At 42.1% G+C, this 20,531-nt stretch overlaps 1 protein-coding gene across 1 annotated transcript in view; it reads left to right on the top strand.

Moving 5' to 3' along the window:
* The window catches only part of CSMD2 (CUB and Sushi multiple domains 2), a 1,088,526-nt gene that overhangs the window by 463,746 nt on the left and 604,249 nt on the right, over nucleotides 1-20,531 (top strand). Inside the window, exon 5 of the mRNA XM_044285154.1 lies at nucleotides 1,071-1,278. Within this exon, the coding sequence (XP_044141089.1) occupies nucleotides 1,071-1,278 (208 nt within the window). The remainder of the gene's footprint in view (nucleotides 1-1,070; nucleotides 1,279-20,531) is intronic.

The raw sequence follows: 20,531 nt of genomic DNA, 5'->3' as shown, positions 1-20,531 counted from the left end.
GTATTATATATGGTGGGTGAAAGGACCTGTTACAGATCTAACATCAGGGCCCAGGATTCATAAATTATGCCTTTACCAGGGTGTGAATGACACTCCATCAGAAGAATTGGTAGAGACAATTTTTATTTTATTCCCCTATTTAGTCATATTGATGCAGTAATTTCCCACCTGTTAATGAGTTTTAATCTCATTGCATGCTTCTGTGGGTGCAATTCTACCTTTCTATTTCCGCAAATTTTCCTCCAAGAATGAAATGACGGAAAACACGTTTTAACTATATGAATTATGCAGTCTATAGCATGTCCTTGCTCACTACAGGACCACCTATAAAAGAAGAATTGGGAGTGCCTCGACCTAGCTTATACTCTCTAACCTTTAAGTATGGTTAGTCTCCTAAGGATATAAGTATATAGTATAATATCAGTATCACAAGATGCTCACTTTGTAATACACATAATTCTGCAATCTCAGGTTCTCCAGCAATGAATGGCTGATTGCACAGGAGCAATGACTGCACATGTTACAGAAATGTCACACTGGGACCTGCAAACCATTTTCCCCTCATCTGCCCATGAGAATATTAAAGAAACTAATCTAAGTACTTGTACAACCTGTGTTCACACTACAGTGCCTGGGGATTCAATGTTACTAAAATGCTAGCATATGATAGTACACTGGAGTTTAGAAACATCAGATCATATGGTTATACCATGATGGGAAGACTGCAGGCATGAGCATATCATAAGAATGAAGGAACTATCTATCTATCTATCTATCTATCTATCTTCTATTTGTCTATATATCTGTCTACCAATCTATCTATCTATCTATCTATCTATCTATCTATCTATCTATCTATCTAATATCTGTCTATATATCTGTCTACTCATCCACCTATGTATCTATCTATCTATCTATCTATCTATCTATCTATCATCTGTCTGTCTGTCTATCTATCTACAGTCAATCATAACTGGTATAAATATGTTTTAGTCAACAATAATATAAAATTCTGTATGTTCTTACTGTTTTAAATGTATTTTCAAAAATCCATATGTATTTTTTTCTAGCGGACGATGCATGTGGAGGAACTTTAAGAGGCCAAAGTGGAATCATCACAAGTCCTCATTTCCCATCGGAATACAATAATAATGCTGACTGCACATGGACAATCCTTGCAGAGGTTGGAGATACAATTGCCTTGATCTTCACAGACTTTCAGTTAGAAGATGCATATGACTATCTGGAAGTCACAGGAACAGAAGGCTCATCACTCTGGTAGGTCGAAACTCCTGCTGTTATTGCCGACTGAAAACCATATTGTTTTCTACAAATTATTTGTATTACTTGCATACTTACAGTATCTGCTCCCCAATGCTTGGTTCCTGCTCTATGGGTCCACTGCTGTCTTCTATGCACTTTGGTCATTGTATCTAAATAAGGATTAAGGCACAATGACAGGCTGCAGCAATGACATATGCCCAAGTAGCAAATCATTGCAGTCACATGCCACTGGAGTGACACATCACCAATCTGTGGAGGTTTACGTGTTGGGACTGAAGCACAGTGAAAACAGAGGGGACACACGGAAAATTGAGCATCGGGGAGCAGGTGTGTGCTTTGCTTGACAGGTCCCACTGGGTGGGAGTGGAGAAAGAGTATTTAAAACCCTATTCAAAGTTGGACACCCCTTTAAGCCAACTGACTTTTTAATATATCTGTAAGACCTACAAAAGTCACCAATGAGAAATGATGGTTGACAGGCAAGGATCGTGTGGGCAATGGGCATAGCTAAGTGACCTATGTTGAGAAATGAATGGAATACAATATAATAATACAAGCTTTATACAGATGCTTTTCATATGGTATATCAACAGAAAATATCATAAATGACTACTAGGTGCGGTTCCCACATCTTTGAAACCATTTTTTATTACTGATTTCCATGTAGTTCAGGCTAATAAAGATTTATGTAATAGATTTTATTAAACATTTTGCTATGATTGACTTCTACAGTATCTATATCTCACAATACATAACAGCTGCAGAAAGCTGTTCTGTGATAAATCTGTAAGACTAGTTATCTAGTGGCTCGTTCTCTGGAACTCCTCTGACATCTCCTGAACTCTCATCTAAGCTGATTTATGCCCAAGACCAGGGCTATGCCCTGGTGTCAAATTATGCTTTTTGATCGACCGCCTGTTAACACGTGACCATGATTGGGAGAATGAACGTTCCTATGACCATTCATTCCCACTCATCGGCTTGTGTAAAATGCTCTTTAAATATGAGTCAGTGAGGCCACATAACAGAGATAACAAAGTGAGCAGAGAGATCATCTGCATACATTGCAGAGTTTGAGATGGTCATGCATTAAGTTGGCCATACACAATACATAATTATGTATTTCCATCAATTCTGCTGATTTTTGTTGGACCAGCCCACTATTTAATATGTAGGGGGGTGTCTTGACTTTCTTCCCACAGCAGGTAACAAGGAAAAGAAGGATCAGGCTGTTGAATGACAGCAGCTTATTCCCCTCCTACTGAGAACATATGCGTGCTCTGCAGAACTGTATTTTGTGAAGTCAGGCAGAATAGATATCTAAGCATAGAAAATAGATATCTAACATAAACAATAGACACAATATATAAGAAGTAGATATGCAAGGAAGACGCATTGGGAGAAACAAAGAAGTTCAGGCCTCAAGACATAAAAACTGTATACAAAAAAATAGCACTGAAAGGAAATCCCAGGATAGAAATGCTGTATATACAAGAGATGCAGACATTTTTAGCTGTAAGCATAGTATACATGAAATGCAGGCAAGGGTTATATGGTTCTGATTAAAGATTTAATGCAGCAGAATCAGATTTAGTATATGGGAATTGATGGGAGAAATAAAATGTATGTTTAAGGCTGGAGAGAAAGATGGCATCTTGCTGGGACTGTGAAGTGTTGATATGTCAGTGACGGCATATGGAGATGGAGATCAGATATACTGTATGAGACATGGGATTTTATCCAATTAAACTTGAAAGGCATTAGATAAAGTAGATAATACTGGCACTCAAATAACCACTAATGCAGAGATCCCAGTAATGTGATCAAATAAGACCAAATTAATGGCTATAGAACAAATCCATATGTGAGATCACTTTATATACCAAATACCCTTCATTGAACCCAAATATTAAAACATATTAAATGCACATAAGTAGCACAGTCCTGATCCAATCCACTAACCACTTGTAACATAGGGCCCATCACAGGCACAGTGGGCCTCCTATGAAATTGCTTATTGACATACCAAAAATAGTGATATATATATTAGAATGATATGTTCAGCGTCAGGTTGTCACGATACCAAAATTTTGATTCGATTTCGATACCACAAAACAGTATTGCGATACTCGATACCAAAAAAATAAAACACCAAAAAAGCTGCGTGCATTCCACATTTTAAGGAATGTCCGGCCCATAATTACAGAATAGTCCTATCCTATTTTTTGGGGGGACAAGGTGACAAAAAAATGGCAAATCACGCAGTTTTTATTTTTATTTTTTTCCTGTTACGGGGTTCACCGCATAGGAGATTTTTTTAATATTTAATAGTATGGACTTTTCGGACGTGGAAATATGTTATACATATATATATATATATATATATATATATATATATATATATATATTGTTTATATATGTTATATGTAAAATTGGGAAAGAAGTGATTTATACTTAATATTTTGGTGGGTTTTTTTTGTACTTTTTATTTAATAACTATTTCCCCCCTTAGGGGCCAGAACCTGGGATCTTTTAATCCCTTGTCCTATTCAACCTAATAGAGCTCTATTAGGGTGAATAGGACTTAACACTCTCCCTGCTTCCCTGTGCATAGTGCACACAGCAGCAGGGAGCTTACCATGGTAGCCAGGGCTTTAGTAGCGTCCTGGCTGCCATGGTAACCGATTTTAGCCCCAGGATTACACTGCTAGGGCTCCAATCACAACTGCCACTGCACCACCAATGAGGAGGAGGGGAGGGGACCCTGTGGCCACTGCCACCAATAATTTAATCCTGGGGAGATTGGGGGCGCACACTACACCACCAATGTTTTTAAACCATTGATACAGATACAGGAGGCGGGTGCTGGTGGCAGAATCACATGGCCGGCACCCGACCTCTATGACAGGGAGCTGTGATCAGTGGTAGTTAACCAATCAGATGCCACACCTTAGGGATCGCAGCTCCCTGTCATAGAGGTTGGGTGCCGGCTATGTGATTCTGCCACCGGCACCCGCCTCCTGTTTTTGTCTTAATCGTCTAGTTATCATTATTGGTGGCGCAGTGGCCACAGCCCCTCCTCCGTCCCTCTCTCCTCATTGGTGGCAGCAGCACAGGGGGAGGGAGAGATTGCTTCCTTCTCCCCTGTGCTGCCGAGGGAACATGGAGCGTACTGCGAGCAGTGCGCTCCATGTTCTCTGATACAAGGCTGCGCTACGGTATTGGTATATGGCAAATCCTGGTATCGAATTGATACTCGGTGCAACCCTATATCATTATATCACTATTTTGATATGTTGTTAAGCAATTTCATGGACACTTAGGGTACAGCCACAGGATTGGGTTTCCTGATGCAGTTTTCAAAGCCAAAATCAGAAGTGGATCTTAAAAGGAGAGAAAATATAATTATATAAGATATCTCCCCTTTTATAAATTCACTTCTGATTTTGGCTTCCATCTCAGATATAGATTTGTTCTATATTCATTAAAATGATCATATTTGATCACATTACTAGAATCTTTGCATTTGAGGTTTCTTCGGTGTCAGTATTCAGAGTATCTTAACTTTATTAATAATTTGGGGTTTTCTAATAGTGACTGGATACCCTATAATACAGCACAATCATACCCTAAGGTACATATTCCTGTTAGTAAGCCACCCTGCTTTGTACATTATACAAAATAGACATTTGAGAAAAATTCTGAATGCTGAAAGGAAAGAAAGACCATTTTATGGAGAAAGTGAATGTTGATGTTTGTAGTTAAATGGAGCAAAAGCACTCCATCAATTTACACACACACATATATATATATATATATATATGAAGAATGCATGGTAGTGTATATCATGAGATGATGACCCTTTTACAGATTAAAGGGAATTACAGCAATTGTCACTAGCCATGAGCATACTGTTTATTTTAGATGTGAAGTTGAGATTCTGAACATCTATATAATACTAGACAAGGTCAAATCATACCACACATGACAGAAACAGCCTATGTAAGTCAGCGCAAAGCTGCACTAGTGCCATTTTCGGCATGGAGAAGGCAGCTCATCCATTCAATGCCTTTGACCTACATTTGTTTGCTTTGCCTAATTGCATTCAGAGGCAACATACCAGATCCATTTCTTCTTCTGAAGTTAAAGGGGTTGTCCTGCTATTTATATTGATGACCTATCAATATCTGACACCTAGCACATCTGCCGATTAGCTGTTTGGAGTGGTGGCGGCCCTCCGTGTGAGAGCTGCCTCCTGTTCATTACACGGCCAATTGTCTCAGAAGCTTAGACAGTGCAGTGTAATGACAAGTATTCTCTCCATTCATTTGAATGCAAGAAGTATTTGTAATTACACTATGCCACTGCTCCACGGGAGAAAATGACCAGTAAACGCTCGCATGGAGCACTGCCTCCTCTTCAAACAGTTGATTGGCAGGGGTGCCGGGTGTCAGACCCCTGACGATCCGATAGATAAACAGTCAGGATGGCACTGCTCCAACTCTCCTCCACGGCGTCCAGGGAACATAATCTGCAGCGGTGACACTGGGGCTCACAACAGACTTCAGTGGTGCTCAGTCTCAGTGGAGTCAAACGAACATGAAGATAAAAGATGACACTAACTGATAATAGTCTAATTCTTACTTTATTCATCCACATAGGTATAAACATACAGGCAGACGATAGGGGTGCAGGACGCCACACAGGCACCATGAGGCGACGGCCGTTTTGCTTAGGATCATGCTTCCTCAGGCCTCCTCTGACGATCCAATATTGATGACCTATCCTCACAATAGGTCATCAACATGAATGGCAGAACAACCTCTTTAAGAAACCACCAGAGGTGTCTAGAAGCAGCCCTATTGATAATACATACAGCATGGCAGAGCATGAAAGTGTATGGGGTATACCGGAGAAATAGCTATTGGCCAAGCATTTTGTGACAAATGTGTATGGCCAGCTTCCGAAACATTGCCACCTCAATCCAGTTTAGAGTGGACCATTGTCAGTTTAATGCTCACCCCTCACTTTTAGGTCAGTGTGCGTGTGAAAGGTTGCTTTAAAGGAAACCTATCACTATGAAAAAGCAGTGAAATCTGCTAGCTGTATATTATAGATCAGGAAGAGCTGAGCAGACTGATATATAGCTTTGTCAGAAAAGATTCAGTAAAACTTGTAATTTATACATTTATATCCATGCTCATTCCGGGCTTTGAAGTAAAGGAGGAGGTTCTATCAGTGTTTGACAGCCTCCCCTCTATGATTGTGTGCACAGAGACAACTGTCAATCACTGATAGGACCGTCTCCTACACTTCGAAGCCCAGAATGAGCAGGAATTTAAAATGTATAAGTTTTACTGAATCTTTTCTAACAAAACTATATATCAGTCTGCTCAACTCCTCCTGCTCTATAACCTGCTGCCTGCCAACTACATTGCATTATTTATGGAGACAGGTTCCCTTTAACTGTTTACTCTTTTGCGGCTTTGAGAAAACTCTTAGATGTAAGACCCTGCAGCAGTGGACCCCTTGGTGATTCAAGTGTGCATGATTTGCCTGTTTTTCAGCTCAAGTCGTATCTCCCCTGGTAAAGCTGTCATGTTTTCTGGCTGAAGAAAGCCTAGAAATGAAAGCAGATTGGTCTCTGAGTCACTTTGAACAATGGCTATGCATCACTTTAAAGATTTGTTCTGTTTCTTCCAGTTGACTGGAAGACATAAATAAAGCTAATATGTGGAGGGTATAGCAGGTGATAATTATATGGCCTTAGGCAGGCACTGTCATTGCACAGTCTAGTGAATCATAATGAAACGTAGTTGTGGAGATCATCACATTTTACAATTATTGTGCTGAAAATGTGCATCTTTCATAAAGAAATAATCTGGATAACGTGCACAGTGTCAACACCGACAGATATAAACCTGCTAAATATAGGCTTACATCCCCAAGGCTTTTTCTATTCTAAGTCACACAGCAAGTAAATCATAACACCAAGGGTATGACAAAGGTGAAATCTGTAAAGTAACTATATTTCTATGGATGTTTTTTTTTTTATTAGTGTTGATAGCAAATATTATAATTGCAAATTTTTATCGCGAATATAGGCACTATGAGAATTTGCGAATACCTAGAATATAGTGCTATATGCTATATAATCGTGAAAATTCTCGATTTTTTTTCATCTCTACCCATGATCCCTCACTGCTTCTTGCTTGTGGGCCAATGAGAAGGCTGCAATATCTGACTTTAATGACTTTAAGAGTAGTGTTGATCGCAAATTTCCGTATTGTATTTTTATCGCAAATTTTCCAATTGCTGATTTTCGCAATCAAGAAAATAATGACTGGAGATCACAAATTCTCGAATTCATGAATATATGTGCCCAAATATTCGCAAAATATCGCAAATTCGAATATTGACCCTGCCGCTCATCACTGGTTTTAATCATATATTTCATATGCTGCATCAAATCTATAATCTGCAATATGTACAGCTATATTATTGTGTGGCGTTTTCTTATCATTTGCCATGCAGGTATCTTGATTTACATTTAAGTCTCCTTTTGAGGTGAATACTTATTTGGCACCATATTGAGAATACATGCTTGTTGTATTTAAATGTGTCTACAGGAAATGATCCATGTGAATGCAAGAGCCATTTCCTATAGAAAGTGCTCTTTCATGGCTATCTCAGCATGGTGGAGTGTGTAGTTTATGTAGCGCAGTCAATTACGACCATGAGAAAGAGGTGCTACAACACCTACAATACATTGCCGATATCATTATCATCCAAACTCAATGCCTTAGACTTTGTAAATTAGAATGTAAACTATAACACGGAGTGCACTATAGGGTGATATAATAACGGGATTAGTGAATGCACAATACATGGAAAAAAATTGTGGAGCATAGTAAATTTGATTAGAATTGACTGCTGCTGTCCCTCGATCATCAAGCAATGGAAACCTGCGGGTGAAAATGAGCAAGAAGAGTAGTCTGGGACACACTGTCATGGTATGACTGAAAGGCTTTAAACCTGTAGGAGGATAGAATAAAGCCTTGTATTTATATGTTGTAAGGGGTTACACTCTCAAGTAGGGCAGTGATGACAGATTCTCTTGCAGACCACAGGGTTAAAGTCCAAGTGTTGCTTCACTCTGTCAATACAGGCAACCCCAGTTATGATTCACTGGGTAAGGTGAAGGTCCAGCACCACAAAACATAAACCAAACCAAAAATAAACTCCTGCCCGTCTGGGCTCTACCTAAACATATAGTTTTCCCTGACTCACCTCTAAGTATCGCTTAGTGTCAGGGTCTCAGGCTCCAAGCCTTAGAAGGTTCCACTCATCAAGCATCAGTCCACACAGGGGAGAGATCATGCTTCGCATAGCCTTGTGGCCCCTCAGTCCTCCTGACTGAGACCACACACAGAGGCTCTGCTCCAGTATCACAGACACTCTCCCTTCTTCCAGACTGACATACTCTGAGCCGCTTTATGCCAGCCTGATTACAGCAAGCCTCACCTGCGATCACCTGAGGTAGAAAGGAAAACCCATACTGGAAGGGTGTGGACTGGCAACTCCCTCTACCAATCCTACCCACCAGTCCAAGTAAAATCCAGCCCAGAAAATGTATACAAAAATGTCTCAGCAAACTATGCTTTGCTGAGACTACTGTCACTCTATGGATTTTATCCGTCTCACCCACCTGAGGTACCTGAAGTGGGACAACACACCTTCCAGCACTGTTCACATTACCACAATGTAGAAATTAGATTTTATTATATCCACTCCATGGTTGGAAGTCTTTCAGCCCAACTCGGGCAGTGCATCCTAACCAATTATGTAGAATGTTAAGATTCACCAGTAGTACTGCCTATGGGTGTTTGTTAACTGCCTCCTCATCATAGGCATAACTACATCTGTCGCAGCCATATTAACCTCTACAGTGCCCAGAGATTGAGATGGCCCATTCAGGTGGACAAATGTGTCCATCCTTACCTTTCCACAAACTGTGTGAAGGACTCTAATTTCTCAAGATAGAAACTCAATGCACTGAGTAATATTCTTTTTTTGGTAGCTGTTGACCTCCTGTTGGGATATCTAATTACAAGTGGAAAGGTAAGGAAGGACACATCTGAAGGTATAGGTAAAAAAGCCTGCTGAGAACATCCTTATATCATCTGCACAGTACCTCTACTATGGATTCTGCTTTGTGCAGAAGATCTGATTCTTGCCGTAAGACTACTATCTACCCTATATGCATACTAAAGTTCGGTTACAAGTTGGGGGATCTATTCCTTACTTTCCCGTGGGACCCTATGAAGTCCACTTGCCTCTCTCCCAATCCTTATATTTACCTGGGTGGAAGGCATGAAAAATAAATTAGTCCTTTAATTCTTCACAGTTAAATGAACTGATTGATGACATGAAAAATATTTTTTATATTTTTTTTACTTTAAAAGGACAATGATTACTTCCATTTTAAAAACACGGGCGCACATCAAAATATGCAAAAAGGCTCTTTGGTCTAAAATGCATTGTGTGCCTATGCTGCTTTTGTAGCTAATAAATGTCCATTTTAGCCTCTAGGGGAAATTGGTCTGAAAATGAATGCATTTATTCTTTTTCTAAATGGAAAAAGAAAGAAATATGAGAATTCGCATAAAAACAAAGCACCTGTACTGTTACAAGAGAGATCTCATCTCTTTCTCTTACATGAATTCTTTTATGTCTCTGGCTCTATGACTGGTTGAACAAATGCACTGAGAATTGGAAACCTATGAATCATTCATTCCTGGTAAAAAGCACTTCTATATTTACAATTCTTCATAGCCTCTTAGTCTACTCTGTGAATATATAGTATGGGTACATGAAGCCTAGAGTCAACAAATATGACGAGGCAAATGTTTTTGTACTTTCCAGAATAAAGAATAAAGCTTTGAATAAAGCTTTGTTTTTATATGTAGAAATTAGACTTTATTATATCCACTCCGTGGTTGGAAGTCTTTCAGCCCAACTCTGGCAGTGCATCCTGGCCAATTATGTAGGATGCTAAGATTCACCAGTAGTACTGCCTATGCGTGTGTGTTAACTGCCTCCTCATCATAGGCATAACTACATCTGTTGCAGCCATATTAACCTCTACAGTGCCCAGAGATTGAGATGGCCCATTCAGGTGGAAAGATGTGTCCATCCTTACCTTTCCACAAACTGCGTGAAGGACTCTAATTACAAGAAAGATCTAATCTCTTTCTCTTATATACGTTCTTTTCTGTCTCTGGCTCTATGACTGCAAAATGCAGAATTGCTAACCTATGAATCATTCATTCCTGGTAAAAAGCAATTCTATATTTACATGTCTTCATAGCCTCTTAGTCTACTCTGTGAATATATAGTATGGGTACATGAAGCCTATAGTCAACAAATATGAAGAGGCAAATGTTTTTGTACTTTCCAGTCTTGTCACTGACACAATGATTCTAAAATACAACTGTATCAGGTGCTTCCATATTCACAGCAATTCATAACCGTAATTAATTTCCTTTGTCTAATGAAGTGTTTTCTTTGAGGGAGCACTTGCCATTGGAAGGATTTAGGAATAAAAGCTTAAATACCAAAGGTTTAAGTGGCACATTGTTGTATCATTATCCTGATTTGTAGACCATTTTAACTGTTCTAGCTTTGTAAGTTGGGTTTTCGCAAAGTAAATTTTCTGCTATTATTATATGATTTATGTTTACTAATGAGAGTAGCTTCTTGCTCGGGGCTAATCAAAGTTTGCAAGAATAATTAACACAGTAATAACAAGTTGTTTTTTCCTTAGTATAACAAAATATAATGGTACGCCTGCCTTGGCATAGGTGAAATAAGTTACAAGATATCATGATTTTTTGGGAGCCATTAACAAGACAAGTTTTTCATTGACCATCTGATCTAGGAATCACTGATAGGAGTAAGCCTTTGTGTAGTACATAATACTTTGCTGTTTTGTGGTGGTGTTTTTCCAACCACAATCAAGTTTAGAAACAAGACATTGAAGCGGGTTTACCAATATTGTCTAAGATTTAGGCAGGGTCAACTAGTCAGTCTAAAGATGTGCCAAATTCATCTGTCACGGAATGTGTACAGGTAACAAGGCAAAGCAACATGTATAAACGACTCGCTGGATCCAAAAACTAAGGAACCAAGGGAGACCCCTGCAGAAGACCTGGCACTTTCCCTGGCTGCTCAGCCTATGCAAAGATCCTAATGGTGGAGGTTTGCATATCCACGAACCTTGACTATAAAGCCCTGAGCACCCTACAATAGTGAGGGGACACGACCACCGGCTCCCTACACAAGACACGGAGGGAGTCAGGGTCATCTGGGATCCAGCAAACAGATATAAACATATAAAAGTACACTTAGCTTTGAAGCAAAGAGGAGGACAGATCAGCGTGCACACACACTCCAGGAGGAAATATAAGCCGCTCAGAAAAGCATTCTGAGGAGGCATTTAAAGGGAAGCAATTAAGACATGACAGCTGAGAGAGGCTGACGAGAGGAGGAGCTGAATACCACAACACAGAAATTCAAGGAGGAGGTTCTGAAAGGCCTCTGTCAGAGCTTCTCAGCTGTCTGGTTGTGACAGTACCCCTCCCTCTACGAGTGGACTCCGGACACTCAGAGCCCACCTTCTCAGGATGGGACCTATGGAATGCCCTGATGAGACGAGAGGCCTTAATGTCCGTCACTGGGACCCACATCCTCTCCTCAGGACCATACCCCTCCCACTGAACAAGGTACTGAAGAGAACCGCGGACAAGACGAGAATCCACAATCCTAGAGACCTGGAATTCAAGATTCCCATCAACCATAATCGGAGGAGGAGGCAAAGGCGAGGGTACAATGGGTTGAACATAAGGTTTCAATAAGGACTTATGAAAAACATTATGGATCTTCCAAGTCTGAGGAAGATCAAGACGGTATGCAACAGGATTGATGACAGACAGGATTTTGTAAGGCCCAATAAACCTAGGACCCAACTTCCAGGAGGGAACCTTCAATTTGATATTCTTGGTAGACAACCACACCAGATCACCAACATTCAGGTCCGGACCAAGCACACGTCTCTTATCAGCCACACGCTTATATCTCTCACTCATGCTCTTTAGATTCTCTTGAATCTTTTGCCAAATAGATGACAAAGACGAGGAGAATCTGTCCTCATCAGGTAAACCAGAAGACCCCTCTCCCGAGAAAGTCCCAAACTGTGGATGAAACCCATATGCACCAAAAAATGGTGACTTATCAGAGGACTCCTGACGACGGTTATTTAAAGCAAACTCAGCAAGGGACAAAAAAGAACACCAATCCTCTTGATTCTCCGCCACAAAACAACGCAGATATGTCTCCAGATTCTGATTGACGCGCTCTGTCTGGCCATTCGACTGCGGGTGGAAAGCAGAAGAGAATGACAACCGAACCCCCAAGCGAGAACAGAAAGCCTTCCAGAATCTGGAAACAAACTGCGTGCCCCTATCAGAGACTATGTCTGAAGGAATACCGTGCAACTTGACAATGTGATCAACAAATGCCTGCGCCAGCGTCTTAGCATTGGGCAAACCAGGAAAAGGGATGAAATGCACCATTTTGCTAAAACGGTCCACCACCACCAGAATCACAGTCTTCCCCGAGGAACGAGGCAGGTCCGTGATAAAGTCCATGGACAGATGTGTCCAAGGACGGGAAGGAATGGGTAAGGGAAGGAGAGGACCTGATGGCCGTGAATGAGGGACCTTGGCACGAGCGCAAGTCTCGCAGGCTGCCACAAAACCCTCAACCGACTTACGAAGCGCAGGCCACCAGAATCTCCGAGCGATGAGATCCAGTGTGGCTCTTACCCCCGGGTGCCCAGCAAGGACCGTATCGTGGTGTTCTTTAAAAATCTTGTGTCTTAAAGCGAGAGGCACAAACAACCTCCCAGGAGGACAAAGATCAGGAGCCTCTGACTGGGCTGCCTGCACCTCTGCCTCCAATTCAGGAAAAAGAGCAGAGACCACCACACCTTCAGCCAAAATGGGACCCGGGTCTTCAAAATTCCCGCCTCCCGGAAAACAACGTGACAGGGCATCTGCCTTCACATTCTTAACTCCAGGGCGGAACGTGACAACAAAATTAAACCTAGAAAAGAACAACGACCATCTGGCCTGTCTCGGGTTCAGACGCTTGGCTGACTCCAAGTAGGCCAGATTTTTATGGTCAGTAAATACGGTAATAGGGTGTCTGGCCCCCTCTAGCCAATGGCGCCATTCCTCAAAAGCCAACTTGATGGCCAACAATTCCCTATCTCCCACATCGTAATTTCTCTCTGCGGAGGAGAGTTTTCTTGAGAAAAAGGCACACGGTCGCCAATTGGCAGGAGAGGAACCCTGAGACAAGACCGCCCCCACACCCACCTCAGAAGCATCAACCTCAACTATGAAGGGTAATGAAACATCAGGTTGCACCAAGATGGGAGCGGAAGCAAAACTCTCCTTGATATCAGAAAAGGCCTTACGCGCCTCTACTGACCAAGAAGAAAAATCTACCCCCTTTCTGGTCATATCAGTGAGTGGTTTAACAATAGAAGAATAATTCAAAATGAACTTCCTGTAATAATTGGCAAAGCCCAAAAAACGCATCAGCGCCTTTTGATTCTCAGGAAGCTCCCACTCAAGCACAGCGCGGACCTTCTCGGGGTCCATGCGAAAACCAGAAGCGGAGAGAAGAAACCCCAGAAATTGAATTTCTGGAACCGCAAACACACATTTTTCCAGTTTCGCATATAGTTTATTCTCCCGCAGGATGAGCAAGACCTGACGTAAATGTTCCTTATGAGTTTTGAAATCGGGAGAAAAAATCAAAATGTCATCCAAATACACCAATACAAATTTTCCCATCAAATGATAAAAAATGCTGTTCACGAAATGCTGAAAAACGGCTGGGGCATTCATCAACCCAAAAGGCATAACCAAATTCTCAAAATGGCCCTCAGGGGTATTGAAGGCCGTCTTCCATTCGTCCCCTTCTCTGACCCTGACCAGGTTGTATGCCCCTCTTAAATCTAATTTGGAAAAGACTTTAGCCCCAACAACCTGGTTAAACAGGTCCGGGATCAGAGGAAGCGGATAAGGGTCACGAATTGTGATATTGTTCAGCTCCCTGAAATCCAGACAAGGTCTTAAAGAACCATCTTTTTTCTTAACAAAGAAAAAACCAGCGGCAACAGGTGACTTTGAGGGTCGTATGTGTCCCTTTCTCAGACTCTCAGAGATATAAGTACGCATAGCGATCCTCTCAGGTTGGGAAAGATTGTATAAACGAGATTTAGGCAGCTTGGCGTCTGGGATGAGATTAATAGGGCAATCGTACTCCCTGTGCGGGGGCAAATCCTGAACTCCACTCTCAGAGAAGACATCCGAAAATTCAGAGAGAAAAGATGGTACAGTCTTAGTAGCAACCTCAGAAACAGATGTCGTGAGGCAATTCTCTCTGCAAAAGTCACTCCAACCATTTATTTGCCTTGCTTGCCAATCAATGGTGGGGTTATGTTTAGTGAGCCAGGGTAGCCCCAACACTAGAGGAGTCGGCAAACCGCTAAGGACGAAACATGACACATCCTCAACATGAGCATCACTCACAATTAAACGGATATTGTGAACTATGCCCTTTAATGACTTCTGAGAAAGTGGAGCGGAATCGATAGAAAACACAGGAATATCCTTTCTCAAAGCGCACACCTGGAAACCATGAGTTATCGCAAAGTGATTATCAATGAGATTAACCGCTGCTCCACTATCCACAAAAATCTCACAAAAAATGTTCTTGCTCTCTAGCGCCACCCTAGCCGGCAGGACAAAACGGGAACTACAAGCAAACGGAAAACCTTCAATTTCCGCCTCAATCCTGCCAATAGTAACAGACGGAACATTTTTCAAAGATTTTTTCCTCTTTGTTTCTTTATTATACCCAGAGAACTGCCTGAATCTCCTAGAGGGACAAATATTTGCCAAATGATTAATACCTCCACAACAAAAACAAACCCTCTCATGCGGGCTGAATCTTCTATTGTCAGAAGCAATCAACCCCAGCTGCATGGGCTCCTGCTCAGAAGGGGCTGACAGCGACTGAGACCCCTGCGCAGAGAATGGGACCGCTGCACAGTCCTGGGACCGAGTATGACAGGAAGGAGAGATCTCTCCTCTCTCTCTAAGACGCCTGTCAATACGAACGGCCTGAGACATAGCAGAGTCCAAAGAAATAGGCCTTTCATGAAAGGCAAATGCATCTTTCAATCCCTCTGAAAGACCATGGCAAAATTGACTTCGGAGTGCAGCATCATTCCAACCAGTATCAGCTGCCCAACTCCGAAATTCTGAGCAGTATATTTCTGCGGATTGTTTACCCTGGCATAGGAGACGTAGTCTAGACTCCGCCAGAGCAATACGATCCGGATCATCATATATCTGACCCAGGGCTAAAAAGAATTCATCCACTGAACGGAGGGGCCGTGCCCCCTCCGGCAGCGAAAAGGCCCAGGACTGAGCGTTACCCCTGAGCAGCGATATAATGATCCCCACCCTCCGTTCCTCATCACCAGAAGAATGGGGAAGAAGGCGAAAATGGAGTTTGCAAGCCTCTCTAAAACGCACAAAATTCTCACTACCCCCGGAGAACGTATCCGGGAGCGAGATCTTAGGCTCAGAACAAGCTCCATGAACGCAAGCTGAACCGGTCACTTGAAGCTGAGACAAAGTCTTACGGAGGTCAGCTACCTCCAATGAAAGACCCTGGAAGCGTTCAGCCAAAAGTGAAACCGGATCCATGCTTAAGACGGTTTTGGCGGCTTATAATGTCACGGAATGTGTACAGGTAACAAGGCAAAGCAACATGTATAAACGACTCGCTGGATCCAAAAACTAAGGAACCAAGGGAGACCCCTGCAGAAGACCTGGCACTTTCCCTGGCTGCTCAGCCTATGCAAAGATCCTAATGGTGGAGGTTTGCATATCCACGAACCTTGACTATAAAGCCCTGAGCACCCTACAATAGTGAGGGGACACGACCACCGGCTCCCTACACAAGACACGGAGGGAGTCAGGGTCATCTGGGATCCAGCAAACAGATATAAACATATAAAAGTACACTTAGCTTTGAAGCAAAGAGGAGGACAGATCAGCGTGCACACACACTCCAGGAGGAAATATAAGCCGCTCAGAAAAGCATTCTGAGGAGGCATTTAAAGGGAAGCAATTAAGACATGACAGCTGAGAGAGGCTGACGAGAGGAGGAGCTGAATACCACAACACAGAAATTCAAGGAGGAGGTTCTGAAAGGCCTCTGTCAGAGCTTCTCAGCTGTCTGGTTGTGACATCATCACAGTGTCTGATCCTGAATGATAATCGTGGTGCACCTGTCTAGTATGTCTAGTAAGTTGATATCGCCTATTAGTTGGCTTACTGTGTACCATATTTTACAGCAGAATCTTAGCACAGTTTGCCTAATCTGAAGTATGCCACTCCCAGACAAGCCAAACCCTTCCCCACTGGGCTATAGCCCCAGTGGATAAGCTGAAAAGCACATTTTGACATCTGTCTTCATGGGAGAGTCTTGTGACTCCCATACACATTAGATGTTCAACCTGACCTGCAATAATATGTGGGTTCAGCTCACATTAATTTATTGTGTAAAGCCTGCTAACATCTTACATGTTACAGAAGTATTCACGCTGTAAGAGTCTTTAATTTTTCTAAAATAGAATGTTATATGCAATATTTTGGAACTAGTTATGTCATAGCTTTGATTAGATATAACAAATTAACATAATATAGTGATTACAACAGAGTTTGTGTCTTCATGCATAGGATTTTAAGTTCAACAATATCACATAAGGGACTATGGCAACATTAGGATGTTTAATCTGAACTGAACAAAATGTATCACTCAACAGCTTCCTGTTGACCCATGGCAGCTTGGTTCCCCTGACAGCTGCACCACTTTTAGTTGCATTGACTTCCCCAGGACGTGGATACATTTGAATATGATGTATAATTTACTCTGTGATAGGCAGTTTGGTGCTGGCAAACATGATTAAGTGATGTCATCATGCCTGCTGCACCTAGCCACCAAATATACCAGAGCAGATCATCATAGTAATGTTGGATAGATACTGGGGACACTAAAGGGACACCATATCATGTTCAGTGGCACCAAAATGGTTACCATATTGTGTTGGGGGCACATACAGGGGAATTATACTGTATTGGGGTTACACTTGGTGAGGGGAGCATAAGGGGCACCATAATGTGTGAGAGGTACATACGGCAGCATCATACTGTGTGAGGGGTAGAGAAGTGGACATTATACTGTAAATGATTACATGATGTGTGTGTATATATATATATATATAAATATATATAAATATATATATATATATATATATATATATATATATACACATATATATATATATACAGAATGATCCATCTTTGCACAATTATATTTCGACTATTTCATTTAATATTTATGTGTGTGATTAAAAGATATCCATAGTATCCCTCATAACAGTAACCTCCAGAGTACCAGACCCCCTTAACAGTGACCTCCATGGCACCCTACTCCCTTAACTGTGACCTCCACAGCAGCCTACCCCCTTAACAGTGACCTTAACAGTGCCCCATCCTCTCAAAATGTGACCTCCATAGCACCCCACCCCTTAACATTGAACTTCACAGTGCGCTAATCCCTTAAAAATGACCCCATAACACCCTGCCCCCTTAACAATGACCTCCACAGAGCCCACCCTCTTAACAGTAACCTCCACAGTGCCCACCCTCTTAAAATGTGAGATCTACAGCACCCCACACCCTTAAAAATGACCTCCAATGTGACCCTCTACCTTAACACTGACCCCCAACAGCAACTCACCCCTTATAATTAAACTCCACAGCAGCCTGCCCCTTAACTGTAACCTCCACAGCACCTGCCCCCTCAATAGTGACCTCCACAGCACCCTGCCCTCTTAAAGTGGACCTATAGCAGTGAAGAAAAATGGCTAGGTTGTTATGGAAGCCTGGTTTAAAACAGTGTGTATGTCAGGACTGAAGGACCTGTGAGTTTCCACTGGCCAATACGGGTCATGTGATGGTTCCGTACATTTTTTGGGAATATCTCAAGAACCATGCACCCTAGAGAGCATGGTCTAAAACCTTCCCGGACACCGAATGTACCTATGTGCCAAATTTGGTGTAGACTGGTCCAGTCGTTTGTCCATGCATAAAGAACAGACAGATAACAGACAGACAACAGACATGAAAAAAATCATTTTTATGCATCTTAGTACCAGTCATTTGAATTTGATTTGACTATGCTGCAGTACCTGGCACATCCACAACCCTGTAGGTGAAACTATGCCTGGGGGTAAATGAAGATTTCCCCCACCAATCAAATATTGATGGCCCATTCTAGAAATAGGCCATTAGTATTACAATGCCTGTGAACCGCCATAAGGTGTCTGTATACAGTATATATCCACTCATTAAAGATGCACTCCATGATTTTTAAAATTTGTCTATATAGTTCACTATAGGCCACTATTAAAGACTAAGACAAAGGCTATTGTGTATGTCTTGGGTATACCTATTTCATTTGATGTTCAATTTGTGGCAATTTGTGGCTTAATTCCTTCTCCCTTGGCTTTGAAAAGACAAAGCACGCTGAGTCTCACCACAACTCTGTATATTGGCAGCCATGGCAGATCAGTGACATACAGCTGCTGTCCCCTCACCCTACAGGGTCTCTTTGTTTTTCTATGTGATGCAGATTGAGCCTGTCGTCCCCTCTGCCCTGTCATCTCTCCCCTATTAACTCTTACATGCAGGAGGCCGGGGAGCCACTGTGAAGCTACTGTACAGTATACGTATCTCATAGAACTACACTGGAGAGTCAGCACACAATGATAGCATTGACAGTCAGTGTGAGCCAGAAGTTTTATATAACTGCAGCTAATCACTGAATACACTTGCCTACTATATATATGCACTCCTGGTCTATTATTTAGGGGAGACATTATATCTTCAGCACATACAGGAAAATACTGAGGAATATGAAGAGTGAGGGTGAGGGTGAGGGTGAGGTTGAGGTTGAGGGTGGGGGTGGGGGTGTTGGGGGGGGGGGCTGATGGACCACTGCTGTCTACATTTTTGAGCAACCTCTGAGCTGGTAGTCAGACTTGAGATCACATGACCAGCTTCATAATGAAAAGGTTCAAAATGTATGGATGCAACTGAGCTAGGGTGTAACATGTTACACTGCTAGAATACTGGTAAGTGGTAACAACAATTTATGTAAAATAAAAATAAAAAAAACGTATTGCCACTTTAAATTAACCTCATATACTAAAATACATTTTCTGCTTAAAAAAAAGATTTAAGAAATAAATTTTCTGCATAATTTCAGGTCAAAGGTAGGGATGAGCGAACTCGAACTGTATAGTTCGGGTTCGTACCGAATTTTGGGGTGTCCGTGACACGGACCCGAACCCGGACATTTTCGTAAAAGTCCGGGTTCGGGTTCGGTGTTCGTCGCTTTCTTCGCGCTTTTGTGACGCTTTCTTGGCGCTTTTTGAAAGGCTGCAAAGCAGCCAATCAACAAGCGTCATACTACTTGCCCCAAGAGGCCATCACAGCCATGCCTACTATTGGCATGGCTGTGATTGGCCAGAGCACCATGTGACCCAGCCTCTATTTAAGCTGGAGTCACATAGCGCCGCCCGTCACTCTGCTCTGATTAGCGTAGGGAGAGGTTGCGGCTGCGACAGTAGGGCGAGATTAGGCAGATTAACTCCTCCAAAGGACTTGATTAACTGATCGATCTGCAGCTGTGGATCATTGAGCTGCTGATCCTCAATTGCTCACTGTTTTTAGGCTGCCCAGACCGTTTGTCAGTCACATTTTTCTGGGGTGATCGGCGGCCATTTTGTGTCTTGTGGTGCGCCAGCACAAGCTGCGACCAAGTGCATTTAACCCTCAATGGTGTGGTTGTTTTTTGGCTAAAGCCTACATCAGGGTGAAGCTGTCACACCAAGTGCATTTAACCAGCAATAGTCTGTTTATTTTTTGGCCATATACTACATCAGGGGCAAGCTGCGCCTGTCACCAAGTGCATTTAACCCTCAATGGTGCGTTTGTTTTTTGGCTAAAGCCTACATCAGGGTGAAGCTGTCA

This window comes from Bufo gargarizans, chromosome 3 (genome assembly GCF_014858855.1).
Source record: "Bufo gargarizans isolate SCDJY-AF-19 chromosome 3, ASM1485885v1, whole genome shotgun sequence".
NCBI lineage: Eukaryota > Metazoa > Chordata > Amphibia > Anura > Bufonidae > Bufo > Bufo gargarizans.
The sequence above is the reverse complement of the archived record's forward strand: the minus strand, read 5'-3'. Positions and strand labels throughout refer to the sequence as shown.